The sequence below is a fragment of the Aquarana catesbeiana genome, linkage group LG01, assembly GCF_042186555.1.
Source record: "Aquarana catesbeiana isolate 2022-GZ linkage group LG01, ASM4218655v1, whole genome shotgun sequence".
In the NCBI taxonomy this organism is placed as follows: Eukaryota; Metazoa; Chordata; class Amphibia; order Anura; family Ranidae; genus Aquarana; species Aquarana catesbeiana.
Window position 1 is genome coordinate 20,719,354 of NC_133324.1, and position 19,620 is coordinate 20,738,973.

Below are 19,620 nucleotides of genomic sequence, written 5' to 3' on the forward strand. Positions count from 1 at the left end.
CATAGCAAACTGTCTACTCACATAGCAACCTGGCTACGCACATAGCAAACTGTCTACTCACATAGCAACCTGGCTGCACACATAGCAACCACTTTACTATTGTGCGTGGACAAAGACAGCAGCGCCCCGTTATACTGTATGACAGCACCGTTATTTGAGATCTGTAAAGCACTGACAGTGACAGTCTACCATCGCCCCCAGTCGGTGACCGCCCTGACTGCAGCTTTCTATAACGCTTTGGCGGGCGGCCATGTTTCCGGAGACCAGCGGTCTTCAACAAAATGGCGTCTGATTTGTTTTTTTATAGCTCTAGGAGACGGGTCTGCTGGACCTGGCAGCCGGTGACGTGTTATTCCCGCGTCTGGGGACACAGAGGGAGCAGGTGAGAGGAGAGGACAGGCTGGGGGTGAGATGGAAGGGTCCTCAGTACACTATGGAGGGGGAGGGGGGGACATGTCATTGTTTTACTGTACAGGGGACACCTTTATTGTTATTATGGGCTATAACTGGTATTATTATTATATTAGCCCCTTGTTGCATCCATGATGTAATGTTTTTTATATTATATAATTCTAGAACTGAATGTATTTGTATTTCTGCTCCCTGTTATATATGATATTAGGGAGACCAGCCTCCTCCGTGTGCCCCTCTGATGATAGTTTCACTTTGTTTATTAGACTTCAGAACTAAGTTCTTCCTGTTGCCTTCTCCTCGTCCAATGGGAACGCTTCTATGTGAGGCTGTGGCGCTCTGATTGGACAGCGGGTGGGTTGTGGCGCAGAGGGCGGGGCTGATAAAGTGGACCTGTCCCGGTTTTATCTGCTTGCCTCCCCGAGCAAATCCTGACGTTTCATTCTGTAAGAATCTGCATGGCTAGAAAATGACTCCGAACTCCCCGAACATGATGTATTTCCTGAAAGCAGAGACCCCGGGGAATAAAACCTGGTTGTTACAAAGTTTTTGTGATATTTGTGCAAAATGCTAATAGTCAGGAAAATGAACATTTTTTTTTTAGGAAAAAAAATTAAAAAATACACTGACAGGTAGAGGGAGTTGGAAGGTTGTTAACCGCTTGCCAATCGTGTTAGAGCAGAACGACGGCTACGGCGCGGCCGGACAGTTCCCGGAGAACATCATATGATATCCTCCGGTGATCGACACGCTCTGTGATCGCCATGTCCTGGGCACAGCTGATCACAGATTGGGGGGGAAACAAGCCAATCAGCAGCTCTTTACCACGTGAACAGCTCTGTCCAATCACAGCTGACTACATTGTAAACAGAAGCCGGTTATCAGCTTTCCTTTCCCCACAGTGACAGCGAGAGGAGAAGAGAGCTGATAACCGGCTTGTGTGAAAGGGACATCTACACTGTGCAGTCCCAACAGTGCTGCCAATCAGTGTCACTTCATCGGTGTCACTTATCAGTGCTGCCCATCAGTGCCTCTTCATCAGTGTCACCTATTAGTGCTGCCTATCAGTGTCACTTATCAGTGCTGCCCTTTTTAGTGCTGCCTATCGATGCCCACCAATGCCTCTTCATCAGTGTCACCTATCGGTGCCCATCAATGCTGCCTGTCAGTGCAGCCTCATCAGTGCCTCTTCATCGGTATCACCTATCAGTGCTGTCCCTTTTAGTGCTGCCTGTCAGTGCAGCCTCATCAGTGTCACTTATCAGTGCCCATCAATGCAGCTTGTCAGTGCCTCCTCATCAGTGTCACCTATCAGTGCCCATTAATGCAGCCTGTCAGTGCCTCCTCATCAGTGTCACCTATCAGTGCTGCCTATCAGTGCTTCTTCATCAGTGCCACCTATTAGTGCCTTTTAGTGCTGCCTATCAGCGTCACTTATCAGTGCTGCACTTTTTAGTGCCACATATCAGTGCCCATCAATGCAGCCTGTCAGTGCAGCCTCATCAGTGCCTCTTCATCAGTGTCACCTATCAGTGCCTTTCAGTGCAGCCTCATCAGTGTCACCTAACAGTGCTGCCTATCAGTGCCTCTTCATCAGTGTCACCTATTAGTGCCTTTTAGTGCAGCCTATCAGTGTCACTTATCAGTGCTGCCCTTTTTAGTGCCAGCTATCAGTGCCTTTTAATAGTGCCCATCAGTGTCATTTATCAGTGCTGCCTTTTTAGTGCCACCTATCAGTGCCGCCTGTCAGTGCAGCCTCATCAGTGCCTCTTCATCAGTGTCACCTATCAGTGCCCATCAATGCAGCCTCATCAGTGCCTCTTCATCGGTGTCACCTATCAGTGCTGCCCTTTTTAATGCCACCTATTGGTGCCTTTTAGTGCTGCCTGTCAGTGCAGCCTCATCAGTGCTGCCTATCAGTGCCTCTTCATCAGTGTCACCTATCAGTGTCTTTTAGTGCTGCCTATCAGTGCCCATCAGTGTCACTTATCAGTGCTGCCCTTTTTAGTGCCAAAGAACCAGTGCCTTATAGTAGTGCCCATCCGTGCACCTCATCAGTGTCACCTATCAGTGCCCATCAATGCAGCCTCATCAGTGCCTCTTCATCGGTGTCACCTATCAGTGCTGCACTTTTTGGTGCCACCTATCAGTGCCTTTTAGTGCTGCCTGTCAGTTCCTCTTCATCAGTGTCACCTTTCAGTGTCCATCAGTTCCTCTTCATCAGTGTCACCTATCAGTGCCCATCAGTTCCTCTTCATCAGTGTCACCTATCAGTGCCTTTTAGTCCTGCCTATCAGTGCTCACCAATGCAGCCTGTCAGTGCAGCCTCTTCAGTGCCTCTTCAGTAGTGTCATCTATCAGTGTTACCTATCGGTGCTGCCCATCAGTGCCTCCTATCAATGCCCATCAGTGCAGCCTCATGAGCGCACATCAGTGACGGAGAAAACGTTCCTGTTTGCAAAATTTTATAACAAACTATGAAAAAACATTTTTTTTCAAAACTTTCAGTTTTTTGTTTACCAAAAAAAAAAACCCAGCGGTGAGTAAATACCACCAAAAGAAAGCTCTATTTGTGTGAAAAAAATGATAAAAATTTCATATAGGTACAGTAAGTGTTGCATGACTGTGCAATTGTCATTCAATGTGTGGCAGCGCAGAAAGCTGAAAATTGGCCTGGGCAGAAGCGGGGGTAAAAGTGCCTGGTAGGCAAGTGTTTAAATCGGAACTGACAGCGGTAATAAATCCCAAACGAAAAATGTGATATATTGCAGTTTGCCAATCATTAGATGTGGCCGCTGCATTTGTTTTCCTTTCCAGCAGAGCTGGGGTTTACTAGTGAGCAGGGGATCGGCAGAGCTGGGGTTTACTACTGAGCGAGGGATCGGCAGAGCTGGGGTTTACTACTGAGCGAGGGATCGGCAGAGCTGGGGTTTACTACTGAGCGAGGGATCGGCAGAGCTGGGGTTTACTGCAGAGCTGGGGTTTACTAGGGAGCAGGGGATCGGCAGAGCTGGGGTTTACTAGTGAGCAGGGGATCGGCAGAGCCGGGGGTTACTACTGAGAGGGGGATCGGCAGAGCCGGGGTTACTACTGAGAGGGGGATTGGCAGAGCTGGGGTTTACTACTGAGCGGGGGATCGGCAGAGCTGGGGTTTTAAAACTGAGCGGGGGATCGGCAGAGCTGGGGTTTACTACTGAGCGGGGGATCGGCAGAGCTGGGGTTTACTACTGAGCGGGGGATCCGCAGAGCTGGGGTTTACTACTGAGCGGGGATCCGCAGAGCTGGGGTTTACTACTGAGCAGAGGATTGGTAAAGCTGGGGTTTACTACTGAGCAGGGGATCGGCAGCGCTGGGGTTTACTTCTGAGCAGGGGATCAGCAGCGCTGGGGTTTACTTCTGAGCAGGGGATCGGCAGAGCTGGGGGTCACTATTAGGCAAGGGACCTGCAGAGCTGGAGGTTACTACTGAGCAGGGGATCGGCAGAGCTGGGGGTTTAGTACTGAGCAGAGGATCGGCAGAGCTGCTGGTTACTAATGAGCAGGGGATCGGCAGCGCTGGAGTTTACTTCTGAGCATGGGATTGGCAGAGCTGGGGTTTACTAATGAGCAGGGGATCGGCAGAACTGGGGGTTGCTACTGAGGGAGGGATCACCAGAGCTGGGGGTCACTATTAAGCAGGGGACCTGCAGAGCTGGAGGTTACTACTGAGCTGGGGTTTACTACTGAGCAGGGGCTTGGCAGAGCTGGGGTTAACTACTGAGCAGGGGCTTGGCAGAGCTGGGGTTTACTACTGAGCAGGGGCTTGGCAGAGCTGGGGTTTACTACTGAACAGGGGCTTGGCAGAGCTGGGGTTTACTACTGAGCAGGGGATCGCCAGAGCTGGGGTTTACTACTTAGCAGTGGATCGGAAGAGCTGGGGTTTACTACTGATGAAGGGATCATCGGAGCTGGGGGTTACTACTGATGGAGGGATCGCCAGAGCTGGGGATTGTTATTAAGTAGGGGACCTGCAGAGCTGGGGTTTACTACTGAGCAGGGGTTCAGCATAGGTGGGGTTTACTACTGAGCAGGGAATAGGAAGAGCTGGGGGTTACTACTGATGGAGGGATCATCGGAGCTGGGGGTCACTATTAAGCAGGGGATCTGCAGAGCTGGAGGTTACTACTAAGCAGAGGATCGGCAGAGATGGGGTTTACTACTGAGCAGGGGATCGGCAGAGCTGGGGTTTACTACTTAGCAGTGGATCGGAAGAGCTGGGGTTTACTACTGATGGAGGGATCATCGGAGCTGGGGGTTACTACTGATGGAGGGATCACCAGAGCTGGGGATTGTTATTAAGTAGGGGACCTGCAGAGCTGGGGTTTACTACTGAGCAGGGGTTCGGCATAGCTGGGGTTTACTACTGAGCAGTGGATCGGAAGAGCTGGGGGTTACTACTGATGGAGGGATCATCGGAGCTGGGGGTCACTATTAAGCAGGGGATCTGCAGATCTGGAGGTTACTACTAAGCAGAGGATCGGCAGAGCTGGGGGTTATTACTGAGCAGGGGATCGGCAGAGCTGGGGTTTACTACTGAGCAGGGGATCGGCAGAGCTAAAGGTTACTACTGAGTAGTGGATCGGCAGAACTGGGGGTTACTACTGAGGGAGGGATCACCAGAGCTGGGGGTCACTATTAAGCAGGGGACCTGCAGAGCTGGGGTTTACTACTGAGCAGGTGATCGGCAGCGCTGGGGTTTACTACTGAGCAGGGGATCGGCAGCGCTGGGGTTTACTACTGAGCAGGGGATCGGCAGCGCTGGGGTTTACTACTGAGCAGGGGATCGGCAGCGCTGGGGTTTACTACTGAGCAGGGGATCGGCAGCGCTGGGGTTTACTACTGAGCAGGGGATCGGCAGCGCTGGGGTTTACTACTGAGCAGGGGATCGGCAGCGCTAGAGTTTACTACTGAGCAGGGGATCGGCAGAGCTAAACATTACTACTGAGCAGTGGATCGGCAGAACTGGGGGTTACTACTGAGGTTGGGATCACCAGAGCTGGGGGTCACTATTAAGCAGGGGACCTGCAGAGCCGGAGGTTACTACTGAGCAGGGTATCGGCAGAGCTGGGGTTTACTACTGAGCATTGATTTCTAATTCATCCTGAAATAGAAACTGGCACAGGTGGAACAGAGATCTAAAATAGGTCCACCCGCTAAGGTAATGTGGTACACGCCGCAAACGCCAGTTTAATTGCGCCACTATAATGTATGCTATTTCACCCCATAGAGTTTAAGGTTGAGGCTTTAGTAGGACACAAATTTAACATTGCTCTCTGTTTTCATCCTCTATCAGGCAGACATGACGGAGTATAAAATCCGGGGTTACCGAGATTCGGACTATGAGGTGGTACGGGAGCTCTTCTCTCACGGTATGAGCGAATACGTCCCCAGCGTCTGCATCCACGTCCTCAAACAGCCCTGGGTCCTCTTCGTCCTCACCTGCATCTTCCTCATGCTGCTTTGCAGCTCCAAATCCTTCAGCTTACCCTTCATGGCCGTCATCTTGCTGCTGGCGTTGGGCCGTCAGCTCCTCGGCTACTGCTGGTCTATGTACATAGACCACTGCCTGCAGGAGGACCTGCAGGACATCCAGAAGACCTACATGGAAGGTGAGGGTTCCCACTTTTGGGTGGTGGACGCCGAGGACAGCATCGTAGGGACAGTGGCTGTGAAGCCTTCAGAGGAGAATGGCGAGGAGTTAATCCTGAAGCGAATGTCGGTGAGAAAAGACTTCAGAGGGCTCGGGATCGCCAAAGCCTTATCACGGGAGGTTATCGGCTTTGCCAGGCGGGGGGGCTACAAGGCCGTCATCCTCAACACGCTGATGGTCCAGGTGGAGGCCAAGAAGATGTATGAGAGCGTGGGCTTCAAGAAGTACCTGGAATATGTCATGCCCACCGTATACGGGAAGCTGATTAACTTCACCATCTCCAAGTATCGCTATGATGTCTTCCCGGCCAGCTAGAGACCGCGGGATTACCAAGGACTGTTCTTACCTGTAACTCAGGGGACCGGCAACCACTTCGACCACAGTCCTACCAACCGGCAACCGCTACGACAACAGTCCTACCAACCGGCAACCGCTACGACCACAGTCCTTCCAACCGGCAACCGCTACGACCACAGTCCTTCCAACCGGCAACCGCTACGACCACAGTCCTTCCAACCGGCAACCGCTACGACCACAGTCCTTCCAACTGGCAACACCTACGACCACACTTGTCAACCTCAGGCAGTTGGTCACTATGCCAGGGTCAGATTTTCCTTGCCTGCCAGATTATTAAGTAGACCTGTCACTTTTTCAGTGTACCTAGTGCTGGCCGATTCCTTATCTCTATACCCATTCCAAGTCAACGAATCAGAAAATAAAAGCATCTGAATGACAACCAGGCAACTAGCATTTTCAAACCCAGGTCTGCAGTGTTGGCTTCCATTGGTTACTTATAACGGATTATCTTTCATTTGCCACAAGAAGTTCAAGTGGATTTTCAGCCTAAGCCTAACCAATCTTAAAAATGAACTCTGGGCCAATTTTTTTCTTAGCTGCTCATCTTTGTCTAGGGGTCTGGAGAGTGGAGATGTATTCACCTAATTCCACCGCAAAACTGATCCCTTCAGCTCCTGCTTCCCCCATGGTCCAGCGGTGTACTGTTCCTGACATCCTCATGCCCATAAACCAGCTCTAGGTGTGATGATGTCAGGAACAGTCCAGCGCTGGACGTTGGGGAGCACCATTTTCCAGAGGATCGGGTGAGTGTAGGCTCTTTTTTTGTTCACACCTAGACAAAACAACTTTGCAAAAAGGTCAGACTCACTATAAGTTAAGTCCTGTTAGGTGCATGTCGCCTCCGGGACTTATCTCTATTACTTATGAGATATGTTTATTGCACTTCTGGAGCATACACCCAGGCCGTGGAAGGAGAAAAGCACAGAGCAACTATGCCTGCACCTTCTCTCTGCTACCCATTCACAGAAGCCTTTGTATTTTGTAAATGCGTTTACCTAATACAAAGGCTTCTGTGAATGGGCAGTAAGAGGGAGGGGCAGGCATGGGCAGTTCCAGGGACTCTGCTTTTGAAGGAACTGAGACCCACAGTGAGCAGCATTGGAACTCCAGAAGTGAATGGGTTCACCTAATACAAAGGCTTCTGTGAATGGTCAATAGGGGAGGTGCGGGCATAGCAGTTCCAGGAACTCTGCTCTTGAAGGAACTGAGACCCGCAGTGAGCAGCATTGGAACTCCAGAAGTGAATGGGTTCACCTAATACAAAGGCTTCTGTGAATGGTCAGTAGGGGAGGTGCGAGCATAGCAGTTCCAGGAACACTGCTCTTGAAGGAACTGAGACCCGCAGTGAGCAGCATCAGAACTCCAGAAGTTATCTCTATTATTCACATCTGACAGGTCTATTGTGCTCCAGAAAGAGAAGTCTCATTTTTTTGCACTCATGGTATGCCTGCAGTTTTTATTAAAGCTAAATTCCTGGAATTCAGATTTAAAGTCCAACTCCAGACAGATTGGGGAATATATTTACATGGAAGTTTTTGTGTCTGGGCTTCAGCTGTAAAGTTTATATGAGATGGTCCTCATTGGGTTAGATGTAATATATAAGCAGGCACCCAGCCTTCCTTTAACCCCCCACAAAGCCCCAGCAGTATCAAAACTCAATGCATAGATCTCAACTTCTAGTTCTGAAGCTGGAGATCCAATATACCCCCCCCCCCCCCAAAATTGTGTGCTAGGTCAGTGAAGGAGAGTGTGCCAGAAACCAGACTAGGAGATGAAAGCTGATGGTTGTATAGTCTGTGCTCTGGGTGCGTCCATGAAATGTTGAAGTGAAAATAAAAAATGGCAAGCGGGGACGACGTGACCCGGACAGGAGGGAGATCCAGTACGGTTATTTGCTCTGAATTTGTTGTCACTATGACATCTCTGTCCATAACTGACTGTATATAGAAAGAATATCTTTGCTTCCTTTTTTTTTTTTTTTTTTAAGACTCTATTCTGTGATTAAAACTTTGAACATGCCGTGTCTGATATGTGTGTTTTGTTTGGAGGAAGTAGCTGCAAATTTTGTATCAATCCTTTACTGATCATCCCTCAAAGCAATTCATGAGTGTAAGAACTGTCGCAGCGCTCTAGAGACAAAATCAATCTCTAAGGACCAATAGAAATGTGACAGTGACCCCTGTGCTCCTGTATCTCCAATGACTCCTGCATCCCTAGTGACCCCCTGCACACCTGTGTCTCCAATGACTCCTGTATCCCCCGTGACCCCTGTGTCTCCAATGACTCCCGTATCCCCAGTGACCCCTGTGCTCCTGTGTCTCCAATGACTCCCGTATCCCCAGTGACCCCTGTGCTCCTGTGTCTCCAATGACTCCTGCATCCCTAGTGACCCCCTGCACACCCATGTCTCCAATGACTCCCGTATCCCCAGTGGTCCCTGTGCTGCTGTGTCTCCAATGACTCCCATATCCCCAGTGACCCCTGTGCTCCTGTGTCTCCAATGACTCCTGTGTCCCTAGTGACCCCTGTGCTCCTGTGTCTCCAATGACTCCTGTATCCCCAGTGATCCCTGTGCTCCTGTGTCTCCAATGACTCCCGTATCCCTAGTGATCCCTGTGCTGCTGTGTCTCCAATGACTCCCATATCCCCAGTGACCCCTGTGTCTCCAATGACTCCCGTATCCCCAGTGACCCCTGTGCTCCTGTGTCTCCAATGACTCCCGTATCCCTAGTGATCCCTGTGCTGCTGTGTCTCCAATGACTCCCATATCCCCAGTGACCCCTGTGTCTCCAATGACTCCCGTATCCCCAGTGACCCCTGTGCTCCTGTGTCTCCAATGACTCCTGTATCCCCAGTGACCCCCTGGTGCTCCTGTATCTCCAATGACTTCTGCATCCCTAGTGACTCCCTGCACACCTGTGTCTCCAATGACTCCTGTATTCCCAGTGATCCCTGTGCTGCTGTGTCTCCAATGACTCCCGTATCCCCAGTGGTCCCTGTGCTGCTGTGTCTCCAATGACTCCCATATCCCCAGTGACCCCTGTGCTCCTGTGTCTCCAATGACTCCTGTGTCCCCAGTGACCCCTGTGCTCCTGTGTCTCCAATGACTCCTGTATCCCCAGTGATCCCTGTGCTCCTGTGTCTCCAATGACTCCAGTATCCCTAGTGATCCCTGTGCTGCTGTGTCTCCAATGACTCACATATCCCCAGTGACCCCTGTGTCTCCAATGACTCCCGTATCCCCAGTGACCCCTGTTCTCCTGTGTCTCCAATGACTCCCGTATCCCCAGTGATCCCTGTGCTCCTGTGTCTCCAATGACTCCCGTATCCCTAGTGATCCCTGTGCTGCTGTGTCTCCAATGACTCCCATATCCCCAGTGACCCCTGTGTCTCCAATGACTCCCGTATCCCCAGTGACCCCTGTTCTCCTGTGTCTCCAATGACTCCTGTATCCCCAGTGACTCCTGTGCTCCTGTGTCTCCAATGACTCCTGTATCCCCAGTGACCCCCTGGTGCTCCTGTATCTCCAATGACTTCTGCATCCCTAGTGACTCCCTGCACACCTGTGTCTCCAATGACTCCTGTATCCCCAGTGACCCCTGTGCTCCTGTGTCTCCAATGACTCTTGTATCCCCAGTGACCCCTGTGCTCCTGTGTCTTCAAGGACACCTGTATCCCCAGTGACCCCTGTGTCTCCAATGACTCCTGTGACCCCTGCACACCTGTGTCTCCAATGACTCCTGTGACCCCTGTGCTCCTATGTCTCCAATGACTCACGTGACCCTGGTGCTCCTGTATCTCCAATGACTCCTGCATCCCTAGTGACCCCTGTGCTCCTGTGTCTCAATGACTCCTGTATCCCCAGTGACCCCTGTGTCTCCAATGACTCCTGTGTCCCCGGTTACATAGTAGGTGAGGGTGAAAAAAGACACAAGTCCAACCTATGTGTGTGATTATATGTCAGTATTACATTGTATATCCCTGTATGTTGCGGTCGTTCGGGTGCTTATCTAATAGCTTTTTGAAGCTATCAATGCTCCCCGCTGAGACCACCGACTGTGGAAGGGAATTCCACATCCTTGCCGCTCTTAAATTAAAGAACCCTCTACGTAGTTTAAGGTTAAACTCCTTTTCTTATTTTAATGAGTGGCCACGTGTCTTGTTAAACTCCCTTCTGCAAAAAAGATGTATCCCTATTGTGGGGTCACCAGTACGGTATTTGTAAATTTGAAATTATATCCCCTCTCAAGCGTCTCTTCTCCAGAGAGAATAAGTTCAGTGCTCGCAACCTTTCCTCATAACTAAGATCCTCCAGACCCTTTATTAGCTTTGTTGCCCTTTGTACTCGCTCCATTTCCAGTACATCCTTCCTGAGGACTGGTGCCCAAAACTCCAGGTGCGGCCAGACCAGATTCTTGTAGAGCGGGAGAATTATCGCTTTATCCCTGGAGTCAATCCCTTTTTTAATGCATGCCATGTTAGCAGCAGCTTGGCATTGCATGCCATTGCTGAGCCTATCATCTACTAGGACCCCCAGATCCTTTTCCATCCTAGATTCCCCCAGAGGTTCTCCCCCCCAGTGTATAGATTGCATTCATTTTTTTGCCACCCAAATGCATTATTTTAAATTGTTTCTAATTTTTTTTTTTTAATTTTCTACATTAAACCTCATTTGCCATGTAGTTGCCCACCCCATTCATATGTTCAGATCTTCTTGCAAGGTTTCCACATCCTACGGAGAAGTTATTGCCCTGCTTACCTTAGTATCGTCTGCAAATACAGAGATTGAACTGTTTACCCCATCCTCCAGGTCGTTTATGAACAAACTAAATAGGATTGGTCCCAGCACAGAACCCTGGGGGGATCCCTTTACCCACCCCTGACCATTCCGTGTACTCCCTATTTATCACCACCCTCTGAACTCCCCCTTGTAACCATCTTTCAATCCATGTACTCACCCTATGGTCCATGCCAATTTTGTACAGTAAACGTTTATGGGGAAATGTGTCAAATGCTTTTGCAAAATTCAGATACACCACGTCTACGGGCCTTCCTTTATGTAGATGGCAACTCACCTCCTCATAAAAGGTAATAGATTGGTTTGGCAAGAACGATTCTTCATGAATCCATGCTGATTACTGTTAATCTCATTACTAAAATCTTGTATATAGTCCCTTGTCATCCTCTCCCAAGAGTTTACATACTATTGATGTTAGGCTAACTGGTCTGTAATTCCCAGGGATGTATTTTGGGCCCTTTTTAAATATTGGTGCTACATTGGCTTTTCTCCAATCAGCTGGTACCATTCCAGTCAGTAGACTGTCTGTAAAAATTAGGAACAACGGTCTGGCAATTACTTGACTGAGTTCCCTAAGTACCCTCGGGTGCAAGCCATCTGGTCCCGGAGATTTATTAATGTTAAGTTTCCCAAGTTTAATTCTAATTCTGTCCTCTGTTAGCCATGAGGGTGCTTCCTGTGATGTGTCATGAGGATAAACACTGCAGTTTTGGTTACTGAAGCCCCCCGATTCCTTAGTGAAGACTGAGGAGAAGAATAAATTCAATACCTTTGCCATCTCCCCATCCTTTGTAACCAGATGACCGTCCTCATCTTTATGGGGCCAATATGGTCTGTCCTTTTTTTACTGTTTACATACTTAAAAAATTTCTTGGGATTTTTTTACTCTCCTCCGCTATGTGTCTTTCATTTTCTATCTTAGCTGTCCTAATAGCATCTTTACATTTCTTGTTGCATTCTTTATAAAGTTTGAATGCTGATCCCTCAACCTTGTATTTTTTAAAGCCCTTCTCTTTTGCTTTTATATGCATTTTTACATTGGTGTTAAGCCACCCAGGACTTTTGTTCGCTCTTTTAAATGTATTACCCAATGGGATGCATTGGCTAATGCCCTTATTTAATATGCTCTTAAAGCGAACCCATCTCTCCTCCGTGTTCTTTGTTCCTTGGTGATTCTGTTGCTCCTGTGTCTCTAGTGACCCCTGTGTTCCTGTGTCCCCAATGACACCTGTGACCCCTGTGCTGTGTTCCTGTGTCTCCAATGACACCTGTGACCCCTGTGCTGTGTTCCTGTGTCTCCAATGACACCTGTGACCCCTGTGCTGTGTTCCTGTGTCTCCAATGACACCTGTGACCCCTGTGCTGTGTTCCTGTGTCTTCAATGACTCCTGTGACCCCCTTCACACCTGTGTCTCTAATGACTCCTGTAACCTCTGTGCTGTGTTCCTGTGTCTCCAATGACTCCTTTAACCCCTATGCTGTGTTTCTGTGTCTCCATTGACACCTGTGACCCCTGTGCTGTGTTCCTGTGTCTCCATTGACACCTGTGACCCCTGTGCTGTGTTCCTGTTTCTCCAATTACACCTGTGACCCCTGTGCTGTGTTCCTGTGTCTCCAATGACTACTGTGACCCCCTGCACACCTGTGTCTCTAATGACTCCTGTAACCTCTGTGCTGTGTTCCTGTGTCTCCAATGACTCCTGGTGTCCCCATTGACCCCTGTGTCTCCAATGACTCCAGTATCTCCAGTGACCCCTACACTCCTATGTCACCAATGTGACCCTGGTGCTTCTGTGTCTCCAATGACTCCTGTATCCCTATTGACCCCTAAACTTAATACCTGTGTCTCCAATGACTCCTGTATCCCCAGTGACCCCTGTGCTCCTGTGTCTCCAATGACTCCTGTATCCCCAGTGACCCCTGTGCTCCTGTGTCTCCAATGACTCCTGTATCCCCAGTGACCCCTGTGCTCCTGTGTCTCCAATGACTCCTGTATCCCCAGTGATCCCTGCTCTCCTGTGTCTCCAATGACTCCTGTATCCCCAGTGACCCCTGCACACCTGTGTCTCCAGTGACTCCTGTATCCCCAGTGACCCCTGTGTCTCCAATGACTCCTGTATCGCCAGTGACCCCTGTGCTCCTGTGTCTCCAATGACTCCTGTATCCCCAGTGACCCCTGTGCTCCTGTGTCTCCAATGACTCCTGTATCCCCAGTGACCCCTGTGCTCCTGTGTCTCCAATGACTCCTGTATCCCCAGGGACCCCTGTGCTCCTGTGTCTCCAATGACTTCAGTATCCCCAGTGACCCCTGTGCTCCTGTGTCTCCAATGACTCCCGTATCCCCAGTGATCCCTGCGCTCCTGTGTCTCCAATGACTCCTGTATCCCCAGTGACCCCTGCACACCTGTGTCTCCAATGACTCCTGTATCCCCAGTGACCCCTGCACACCTGTATTTTCTGGACAGTTTTCTCAGTAGATACAGACCCCATCTGTGACAATATCAACAGAAGTGATTACTTCAATTAGAGAGCAATAACAGCCTAAAAGATGAGATGCGATTGTTAAAGAAAAAGTCAATCTTTAGTGGATGTTTCTAACTTAAAGACGAACTCCAGTTAAAAATAAATAACCTAGTTTGGATAAAGAAAAACTCTTCTGCTGCAATACTCTCCATCAATATGGAGCTGTCCCACGTCGCACTTCTTTTCCACCACTTGATGTCCTCAGTCTTCCTGGTTGAATAACAGCCAGCAGCTTTCAACCCACCTACTCTTTAGCCCCAGCTGTCATGGACCTGATCCCTGAGGGAACGCCAACCCACAGCCTGAGCTCTGAGCACTACTGCATTGCACAACACTTATAGGGCGTACACACGGTCGGACTTTGTTCGGACATTCCGACAACAAAATCCATGGATTTTTTCCGACGGATGTTGGCTCAGACTTGTCTTGCATACACACGGTCACACAAAGTTGTCGGAAAATCCGATCGTTCTGAACGCGGTGACGTAAAACACGTACGTCGGGACTATAAACGGGGCAGTGGCCAATAGCTTTCATCTCTTTATTTATTCTGAGCATGTGTGGCACTTTGTCCGTCGGATTTGTGTACACACGATCGGAATTTCCGACAACGGATTTTGTTGTCGGAAAATGTTATCTCCTGCTCTCCAACTTTGTATGTCGGAAAATCCGATGGAAAATGTCCGATGGAGCCCACACACGGTCGGAATTTCCGACAACATGCTCCGATCGGACATTTTCCATCGGAAAATCCGACCGTGTGTACGGGCCATTAGTCTGGGCTATACTGGCAATTTTAATCTCTTGCTTATAAACGATTTAAGTATTTGCTAACATGCACCTGAATAGGACACAATTCACAGGTGATTTCTAGTAGCTCAATCTTCCTGCTAACAGTTCCAGTGATTTAAGTTGTAGCAAACGGTCACTAAACAAACAGAACAAAAATTGTTCCCTATGGAGCAGGCTGATGACGTCGGCACCACTCGCTGCATCATTTACACAGCGAGTGTGGGGCAGTGTGGTGACTAGACTCACAGTATGTCCTCAATCTTCTTCTGTGATAAGTGATCATGGTTATCATTCAGTTTCAAAGAACTGAGGACATCTAGTGGTAGAATGGAATTACTGCAGGGGGCGAAAAAGAGAGAGGAGGTTAGTATTGCTGCCTGAGCTGCGTTTTTCATTTTGAGTACTGCAGGAGAACCTTTTATTTTTTTTTAAGCCAGTATAAGCCCCCAGATTAGCTTTAAGGTTTTATTTTCTGGGGTTTTTTTCACTTTTATCAATTGCATTGTAGGACAACACACTACAGCATTATCAGGGATTGGACAGGTACATAGAACTACCTGGAAGTGTTATCTATTACTGTAAATCATTTGCTACATAATATAAAAATTATTCTATATAGCCAGATGTGTTCCAAAGTGCAGGAGGCTGCGGCACAGAAAGCAGAGGAGCCACTTGCTGGCTATCAGCCCACGGAGAGGAGGTAGGTGCCCTGATCAGTGTGTGATATCGGTGGATGCTAGAAAACTGTATTTCTCTGGGCAATTCCAGCAGCAAGATCCCCCCGCCATTTAATATGGGTCTTTTTATTTTAGATTTGCTATTTGTGTCACAGAGTATCTTTAGGGGAGGTAAATAGCATGGTTGTAGAACAACAATTCAGCAGCAAGAGTGAGACTCTGGAGAAGCATTTCCATCATCCCTTGGCATGACATTGCAGACCTAAACACCCCAGAAAGCCATAGAGCAAGTGTTTTTTTTTAGAAAATTACTTAGAACCCCCAAACAATCAATATATATAAATATATATATATATATATATATATATATATATATATATATATATATATTTTTTTTTTTTTTTTTTTAAGCAGAGGCCCTAGAAAATAAAATGGTGGGTGTTGCAATTTTTTATGTCCCATTTGAGCAGTGGTTTTTCAAACGCATTCTCTTTTTTTTTGTGGAAAAAATACACTTTAGTGAATTGTAATGTACAAAAACACCATATAATACCCAATTGTTTGGTACAATATAAAAAAAAAATAATAATAATGTTATGCAAAGTAAATACACAAAATGGCAAGATTTAAAATCGTGCACTCTTGTGGATCGGCGCCAAGCTACAGTTTTAAAAAAAAAAAAAACTTTCTGCTCGTGTTCGCAGTGGTTTGTGAATAATGGTAACCAAGCAAATAATCGCGCCCTCCCTGGGTTCCCACCACTGCGCTAAAGAAAGTGTGTATGAAAGTGTATAACCACCAAAGCTGCCACTTTAAAAATAAATACTGTAAACTATATTAACTTGCAAAATGAAGAAAATAAATATAAGCGGCGCTAACAGTGACTCTATAATGTGATAAAGTGACCATACATTTGACCAATAAAAATTGTAGTATCATACAGAATCACAAAAAAAATCACCCTGTGTCAATAAAAAAACATAAAGTCCATAGGTAGATGAACACCGTGAATGATGTGCAGGTTCCTTAAAGTATTCACCAAACCACACGTGACAGTGATTCCTCTCCCATCAGATTCAAACTCACCGGACAAAAATGCCTCACACTCTCGTGTTTTGGCAAATAAGCGTGATAAACCTTACACTCAGGTTTAAACGAGTAATCCAATTTCCATCCGTGTATGTGCCATTTCAATCACCACTCGCTAATCGGGCTTGGATCCCCGCTCTCAGACTCAATCCAGCGTGTCCTCCGTCACACGCTGTTACAGATGGATGCCGTACAGCCACGCCCCGACATGTTTCGTCATACCTGACTTACTCATGGGATTGGCTGTATGGTACGGCACCTCCTCCTCTTATACCCCTTACGTCAGTCCCGGCTAAAGGATGCCTGTGGGTTAGTAGGTGTCAGAAATAATCAGTCTGGCTCCACCAAGATTAAAAACCAGACTGGGCAAATTCCCAGATATCTCAATCTTTGCAGAATCTGCCAATGTGCTGGGTGGGACAGTTTGCTCATCTGTTGAACCAGAAAAGGGTCCTATATACCCTTACCAGTCCACACTGGACCATCAGTGAGTAAAAAGACCAGTGGTGTTCCTTACTGATTCAGTTGACTCCCTCTGTATCATAGTCGTACCCCCATAGGGTGTACAGTTTTTGCCCAGTTCTTGTTCTAGAACCAGCATTATAATGAGCAGCGTACCTATAGTTTATCAGCCAGAGGCATAAGGATACCCTACTGTTCCCTCACTGGTTGGTGAGTGCGGACGTGACGTAGTAAAAAGGGCCCATTGGACTCATCAGTGACATCAGACTCAAGTGGCTCCAGTCTAAATTTCCTGGACAAAAGAAAGGCCAGTCTACTGACTTTAAGGAAATCCAGAGGCTATCAATGGATGCTCCACCGTACCTTTACTGATCCAGGGGTGGGGAAATGGTGTGGTAAGAGGGCTGTCAATGGACGCCCCATCATTTTCCTGCTGGTAGTAGAGTGTGGTGCAGAAGTGACATGGTAAGGGAGCCCAATGGACTCCCTGGTGGCATCAGACTTAAGTGGCTCCAGTCTAAATTTCCTGCACAAAAGAAAGAATGTTCGACCTACTGACTTGAAGGAAACCCAGAGGCTATCAATGGATGCCTACTGTCCCCTTATTGGTTAAGTAGTGTGGTGCATAAGTGACGTGGTAAGGGAGCCCAATGGATTCATTGGTGGAATCAGACTAACGTGGCTTGAGTTTAAATTTCACAGAATATAGGCTGGCCAGTACATCCCACTGTAGAGGTGGAAGGCGATACTATTGATGAGATAAAAGGAGCTGCACACCCCGAATATACATGAAATGGAAAGGTTTCCCCATGGGGTTTTATTGCCAGCAAAAATGTATTCAAAAAAGTTTTCTTTCTTTGAGTATATAGATTTTATTAGGTAAAATTACAAAAAAGAGGACATCAATATATTAAAACATGAGCTCTGAACATGAAGCTAAAACATGTACATGATAATACAGCCGCGTGGGTACACATAGAAAAACATGGCATGATATAAAGGTTATATCCTCTATCTCTATTGATAAGGACGCGACCTTATCAATAGAGGTTTTCTGGAGGAAAAAAGAGGGAGGAACTCTAAAAAGAGAGTATATAAAATCTATATACTCAAAGAAAGAAAACTTTTTTGAATACATTTTTGCTGGCAATAAAACCTCATAAGTACATCCCACTGTTCCCTTACTGGTTGGTGTGGTGCAGAAGTGATGTGGTTAGGGGGCCTAATGAATTTATATGTGACATTACACTAAAGTGGTTCTAGTCTACATCTCCTGAACAGAAGACTGGTTAGTCCACCGCTTCAAAGGAAACCTGAAAGGCTGTTAATGGATGTCCCACCATTCCCTTACGGTTTGGTGAGTGTGGTGCAGAAGTGGCGCAATAAAGGGTCCAATCAGTCATCAGTGACAACAGATTACAGCGGCTCCAGTCCAACCTTGGCCAGTGTTATATGGGTACTGGAAACAATCATTAAGTACCTGGACGCCCATAAAAGAAAGCCCCCCCCCCCAACCTGACTGTCCCTGGCCCGCCCCTTACATTAACTGGATTACATACCTTTCCATCATGGAGGCTCAGCATCACATGTGGGCCTCACCACAGATTCCTGCTTTCAGGAAGGTACATGCAGCACCCTGCCAGCCCCTTCCATCAGCCATGATCATAGCGAGGCACACAGACCCAGTGATGACGTCACTGGATCTAAAATGAGGTACAGTATATCATGAAAACAAGGTTTTAGGTAACAATTTCATTAGCATAGTGATAAGTGGGAATAAGGAACCAGGGAAGGGAAAATCTAAGCAGTTAAAAACATCATCTTTAGGTCATGGCTGCAAGTGCAACCAATGTAGGAAAAAAGCTCTTTTGGGGGCAGTAGAGAGCTGGGATCAAGAACAAGGCTCTGTTTGGTCAGATTCTAATGGCTATCACCAAGGTCATTAGGACACTATAACCATAGATCTGGCTGGGGGCAATCCTAAGTTTTAAAGAACATCAAAGTTTAATATGTGAGATGTTTCAGACCATGTTCCATTAGTAAGTCCCCATCATAGGGCAGCCCATAGCAGAGAGCAATGCTGGGACCACATAGGGAGTACACTATGATGGTAATTTTGCTATTTGGGGATCAAGGGGGCCATCATAGGGCAGCTCATAGCGTAGAGAGATGCTGGGACCACATAGGGGGTACACTATGATGATAATTTTGCTATTTGGGGACTGTGCGGGCCATCATAAGGCAGCCCATAGCAGAGGGCGGTGCTGGGACCATATAGGGGGTACCCTATGATAGTAATTTTGTAAATTGGGGAGGGTGGGGGCCATCATAGGGCAACCCATAGCATACAGTGATGGTGGGACCATGTAGGGGGGTACCCTATGATGGTAATTTTGTAAATTGGGGAGCGTGGGGGCCATCATAGGGCAACCCATAGCATACAGTGATGGTGGGACCATGTAGCGGGGTACCCTATGATGGTAATTTTGTAAATTGGGGAGCGTGGGGGCCATCATGGGGCAACCCATAGCATACAGTGATGGTGGGACCATGTAGGGGTACCCTATGATGGTAATTTTGTAAATTGGGGAGCGTGGGGGCCATCATGGGAAAACCCATAGCATAGAGTGATGGTGGGACCACTTAGGGGGTACCCTATGATGGTAATTTTGTAAATTGGGGAGCATGGGGGCCATCATAGGGCAGCCCATAGTATAGAGTGATGCTAGGGCCACCTAGGGGTTTACCCTATGATGGTAATTTTGTAAATTGGGGAGAGTGCATGCCATCATAGGGCAGCCCATAGCATAGAGTGATGCTGGG

The 19,620-nt window shown here is 47.8% G+C and overlaps 1 protein-coding gene across 2 annotated transcripts; it reads left to right on the plus strand.

Annotated features, from left to right (window-relative positions):
- Positions 1-240: 240 nt before the first annotated feature.
- On the plus strand, positions 241-7,709 carry LOC141130586 (probable N-acetyltransferase camello). Of its 2 annotated transcripts, none has more exons than XM_073618146.1 (2): positions 241-382; positions 5,743-7,709. In XM_073618146.1, the coding sequence occupies exon 2, from the start codon at positions 5,749-5,751 to the stop codon at positions 6,412-6,414; it is 666 nt and encodes a 221-aa protein (XP_073474247.1). In that variant the 5' UTR covers positions 241-382; positions 5,743-5,748; the 3' UTR covers positions 6,415-7,709. The 2 variants fall into 2 exon arrangements, with proteins under 2 accessions (XP_073474247.1, XP_073474248.1); XM_073618147.1 differs by having other exon boundaries at positions 301-406.
- The last annotated feature ends 11,911 nt before the right edge of the window (positions 7,710-19,620 follow it).

Coding starts and splice junctions, on each gene's coding strand:
- LOC141130586 (XM_073618146.1), top strand. CDS start 5,749: ATGACGGAGTATAAAATCCGGGGTTACCGAGATTCGGACTATGAGGTG.